The sequence below is a fragment of the Rhagoletis zephyria genome, unplaced genomic scaffold (assembly GCF_001687245.7).
Source record: "Rhagoletis zephyria isolate East Lansing unplaced genomic scaffold, Rhagoletis_zephyria_1.1 Rzeph_scaffold_00327, whole genome shotgun sequence".
In the NCBI taxonomy this organism is placed as follows: domain Eukaryota; kingdom Metazoa; phylum Arthropoda; class Insecta; order Diptera; family Tephritidae; genus Rhagoletis; species Rhagoletis zephyria.
Genome location: NW_016157411.1, coordinates 1 through 5,491, shown reverse-complemented (window position 1 = coordinate 5,491; position 5,491 = coordinate 1). Strand labels below are relative to the sequence as shown.

At 31.1% G+C, this 5,491-nt stretch overlaps 2 protein-coding genes across 3 annotated transcripts in view; both read right to left on the bottom strand.

Moving 5' to 3' along the window:
• Positions 1-4,682, bottom strand: part of Lipt1 (Lipoyltransferase 1) — an 81,506-nt gene extending 76,824 nt beyond the window's left edge. For both annotated transcript variants that reach the window (XM_017610633.1, XM_017610634.1), the window contains exon 1: positions 4,033-4,682. In XM_017610633.1, the coding sequence (XP_017466122.1) occupies positions 4,033-4,635 (603 nt within the window). In that variant the 5' untranslated portion in view covers positions 4,636-4,682. The remainder of the gene's footprint in view (positions 1-4,032) is intronic.
• On the bottom strand, positions 4,680-5,064 carry LOC108359025 (uncharacterized). Its single transcript, XM_017610637.1, has one exon. The coding sequence runs from the start codon at positions 4,966-4,968 to the stop codon at positions 4,816-4,818; it is 153 nt and encodes a 50-aa protein (XP_017466126.1). The 5' UTR covers positions 4,969-5,064; the 3' UTR covers positions 4,680-4,815.
• Between the last annotated feature and the right edge of the window lie 427 nt (positions 5,065-5,491).

Here is a 5,491-nt window from a genome sequence, read left to right as displayed (position 1 = left end):
TCTGCATTTTTAGTTTTTCTATAGCTGAACGGTTGGTTATCTTGATGTATGCCATTCTAACTGCTCANTACAAAAAATAAGGTAGTTTAATTACTACTATTTTTTTATTATAAAGCAGATTTTTGACATTTCTCCAGATGTGAACTTTCAGCAAAGTTTTGCCACATTGAAATTTTTTGAGAAGGGAAATTTTTATGAAATATTTAGGATTTTATAGAAGAGTAAATACAAATGTAAATGTACATATGAAAAATCCCAAGTTGATGTGATCGATAAACAAATTTGAAAGTTTTTATTAAGCATTTAAAGATCCTTTGAAGAATATCAATCTACAGAGATGAGGAAATATAAAAACGAAATAAACAAATTTAAATTACATGAAACAAAACATTAATCTACGTTGTTATTTTGCTTTTATTGCAAATATGAAGATGTATGTATGTATGCTGAAGAATTTAAATTCNCTATTTATTTTGTAATTCTTTATTTTTTTTTTACAAAAAAATAATATTTGGGGTTTAGGTATGGTAGCATGAAATGTCACAATCTGCCTTATTATCAGGTAGTTAATATGGCGCCCGAAAAATGACAATGAAACTACCTTCTTTTTCGTATCATGCCCATATGAACTGCCTGTATACAAAAAAATAATTGTTGTAGGCATATTTGGAGGATTTTTATTAAAAATAAGAGAGAACATGATATGGTAGCATGATTCTCTCCATGATAAAAATGTTTAAGTTGTGATTTTGTTTATTTTATTTTCTGTATTTATTTGAAAGTTTGTTTTTCGATAGCCATATGAATTGCCTATATACAAAAAAATAATTGTTGTGGGCATATTTGGAGGATTTTTATTAAAAATAAGAGAAAACATGATATGGTAGCATGATTCTCTCCATGATAAAAATATTTTAAACGAAATATTAGTTGCTGCTTTAACGGCTGCGGAAATTGCATTGTCCTCTGCAAGCAAAGCAATATCAAGCTTTTTAAGTTCCCGCAATTTCCGTATAAAGGCAAAAATGGATCGAGGTTTGTGGTGTTATGAAAACGGATTTGCCAAAGTGCCCCTTTTTCGTATTATGCCCATATGAACTGCCTGTATACAAAAAAATAATTGTTGTAGGCATATTTGGAGGATTTTTATTAAAAATAAGAGAGAACATGATATGGTAGCATGATTCTCTCCATGATAAAAATATTTAAGTTGTGATTTTGTTTATTTTATTTTCTGTATTTATTTGAAAGTTTGTTTTTCGATAGCCATATGAATTGCCTATATACAAAAAAATAATTATTGTGGGCATATTTGGACCCATGATACAAAAAAGAAGGTAGTTTCAATAAACAACTTTTGACGGATAATAAATTGTTGAAGTTTCATAAATTGTGAGTATTATCACCGGCCTGCCACTTTGATGATATTAAAACAATAAATCGGAGAATTTGTTTCCCCATATTTATACCAATGCAATATTTCAAATCAAAAACCATTATCAGTGCTTGGTATTTTTTTTACTTACGTAGCTCGCACTATTTTTATTAAAACTATATAAAATATAAACTACTAAAGACTTCATCGTAATTGTTCTTTTTATTTTATAATAAAAACCACGCGCGCATTATTTTTCTATTTATTCGTTTTCTTATTTTAAATGCAATCTTGCAATTTAAAAATCGAATTCTAAATAATGTTCTTCCCAAATAAAACCTTTTTATATTTTGGTTCAAATTCCATTTTAAATTTCTCATCAGATTTTTGAAAAAATTTGGCTTTGTGATTAGCGTATCATCATTAACTTTAACAAATTTTTAATTTAAAATGCAAAACCGCGTATCAAGACAATGGAAAAGCGCGTATGTGAGGTATAATAAATTATTTTCTAGAGTAAAAACACTCATTTTCAAAATGGTTCTCTTTTTTACAAAGAAATCGCATTTCAGGACGAATGGATAAGGGTTGAGCCAAGAGCTTCTGTGAGCAAATCAAATTGTTGGCAAAAAATGTCAGTTACGCGGTTTGGTACAACGACAATACGCGGTTTTGTACTTTAAACGACGATGTGTAAGTATACACTTTCTTTATGCGTTCTGAAATCTAGTGGTCAACCCCATTTTCGAAATTATTTAGCCGGCACAATTTTGAAGTCCATAAAATAAAATCTTCTGCTTAAAAAAATATTTCTTCTAGTGATCAGGTAGCATGAATTTGATGAAATGTCATAATTTTATTAAAAGTCAAATGGTTAACAACAACAACGAATGCCATTAAATGAAACTACCTTTTTTTTAATACAAATCGATACTTCGGTATATAAGCAAGGTTGCATTGCATTATAAACCACATTCTTAAAGGTACGCGGAAATAGTTGGTAGGTGTAGACGTTGGGTAATTGTATTAATTGGGAGTGCTAGAGTGGCAATACCGCACATCAGCAGGTGAATTTTGCGTTGAGCACGCCAAAATTAATTACATTATAATAAATGAAATATATAAGTTTTTAGTGATATATTTAGCGATATTTTGACATATGTGGTTAAAATGAAGTGTTGTTGTTGTTGAAGTCTTGTTGTTGTATGTATGGTGAAATATGGGCGACTTCTGCGTTAGTGTATGTGTATTAAGTGAATAAAAAAGGTGCTATTGTGAAAAAGTTTTTTCTTAATAACTTTTGATCGGGTAAAAACAAAATAATTTCCGCTTTCGGATTCTTTTTACTGGGGTCCAGACGCGTCTAATGGTACCTCCTCCTTTCCTAAAGTTTGACCAATTTTGGGGGTTGAAAGCCCACTTTGTCTCATTTGCTTCCATATAACGACTAAACACAATTTATTTTTATATGGCAGAAACCCGCAACATCCTCGGCGAAAAAAATTCTAAAAAATCAACTGTAATTTTTAGCCACTTGAAACTTGCACATTATTAGACTAAAATTGAATGGGCTATACAACTGTGTATTCAAAAAAATTCTACCGCTTCTGAGAAAAAAGTTTGAAATTTTGGTGAAAATTTGTTGCAACTTTTTTGCGGTCTTTTAAAAAGTTTTAAACTTGAGTTTATGTGAGTTTTGTGAGAGAATGAACTGTATTTTAATTGAAAATTCTTAAAAATAAATAAATAAACATGAGTGGCAAACAATATCACTTTGAAATGGGGGTGCTATTGTATTGGCCAATACTGTATATTCATCAATTAATTAAGTAAAACGCATTTATAAATCTGTTCACTCGTTTAACACTTTTCACAAACAAACAGAAATAACAATGGCCGACAGTAAGAGCAAATGTGTGCTGCCATACTTCTCGAAGCTATAAAATACAACTATAAACCATATCATTTTCGCTTTTGATTCAAAATTTTCGCCTGCAGGGCTTTTTATTATAAAATCAATACTTCGATAAATAATGAAAATTTTTAATAAAAAATCGCGCGATTTTTTATTAAAAATTTTTGCCTGCGGCGCTTTTTATGATAAAGTCGGTACTTTGATAAATAATGAAAATTTTTAATTAAAAATCGTGCGATTTTTAATTAAAAATGTTCGCCTGCGGCGCTTTTTATTTTAAAAATTTTCCCCTGTGGCGCTTTTTATTATAAACTCGATATTTCGATAAACTATGAAAATTTTTAATTAAAACCCGCGCGATTTAGAATCTGAAAAAGCTCTCTATACTCCCTAATATTTTTTTTCCAAAACCTGGATCCGTTTTGGGAAAATTTCCCAAATAAAAAATTGGGCAATTCTTTTGCATAAATCAGTTTATAGGACTTACATCCAACTAATGGAAATATTCTTTTCTTCATGATTATTGTAGGTAAACATTAACCAAAAATTTAATGTTATACTTGTTTTTTTACTAATTGCGTTGAATCTCTACGATCCACAAGCAGCTAAATTTCCCTCTATGAATTTTGAGTTAGCTCGCTTTAGATCTAAGTAGGTGTGCGATAGTCATTTAAAAAAAAAAACGATTATTTCCTGTGCCTGTATTGTATGCATAGGAAAGTAGATGTACATACTTACTTACCTTTTTTTGATTGATACAAATGTCATCTCGCTCATTTATATCAGATTTTATTGCCCATTCTCGAAAAATTGCTCTTGTCAAAATATTCAAGTTATATTTTCTATTATAACGTTCGCGTGGTGTGAAAAATGTGCAATTCAGATTACCTCGGTCGTGAAAGACGGCTCCACCACCACTGTTTCGACGTGCAATTATAACACCTTGTGAACTTAGTTCTGAAACATTTGCTTCCATAAAAGGGTTTTGATGACGACCTATTACAACGCATGGATCATTAACCCATAGCAATAATACGTGATGTGTGCGAAAATCAAAGTGTCTATATAACCAATCCTCTAGAGCTAAATTCGTGAAAATATCGTTTGACTGTGAAATAAAAACAGACTTTTTTATATTTTCATTTTTGATTGTGGCGACACTTGAGCTGCCTTTCATGGGCCGATTTGTTACAAATGATGATGGTGGTAATCCAAGGTTTTTCGAGCTTTGTTCGTCTTGATACACGGAACTCGTATTAAAGTAGTTTATTATTTTAATCCGATTTTTCTCAAGCCTATTGAAAAGGCTTTTTCTTTTACAGGCTTTGGTGATTAAGGTGATCATTGCGGTGTTTACACTTGCCACAATCCAATAACAATCTTTAAATATGAACTATTCAATTATATAATTTATTATCTATGTACATGCTTTTCCTTTAAAATTTAAGTTATGTATTTAGTTTATGATCATCAAAATATTTCTGTTATTTGTGCACGGCGACCTTGAAATATATCAAAATTCTTATCAAAATGCATATGTGTTTGCCGAGTTCACTGCCGTCACAGAGATCAAATATTCATGTAACGCAATTGTTTGATGTAACCACTTCCAAGTCTGATGAAGTGCGGTTATCCGTAAACGAAGTCCTAAAGAATCCTTGCTGCAATTCTTATTCATTACTTCGAACCCCTTCAAAAAAGGGCAACTTACAAACGATCGCCGACGCTATATTCTAATTACTTATTAGTAGGGTTCAATCGATACAAGTAAATACTCGATACTTTTCATTTGATACCAAGTATTTTTTTACTCGATACCTTTTTATTCGGTATCGAGTGAGTATCGAAAAAAANTTTCCAGCTTTTGTAAGGATTTGGCTGAAATCAATTAAAATTAAAGATATACCCAAAAAAAAACATTGCGGGTTAAATTTAAAATAAGGTAAGTAAAAATTCTAAAATGCAATCCACGTTGGAGTAGTAGTGCACTTGGGCCGGACCTGCCCAAAACTCATCTAAAAGATGATCAGCATCGACGCCAATAGTTGCGTTGTAGATGCTTCACGATTTGCGGACTTTTACAGGAAGCTGTTCCAGGTGACCACCTTTTATAAGGTTTATTAATGGAGAAAACAGCTTTTCCTGCAAAGTGTGTCGCCGAGTGTGTGTTAAACATTTCAAACAAGAATCGTACAATGCAG

Coding starts and splice junctions, on each gene's coding strand:
- LOC108359025 (XM_017610637.1), bottom strand. CDS start 4,968: ATGAATAAGAATTGCAGCAAGGATTCTTTAGGACTTCGTTTACGGATA.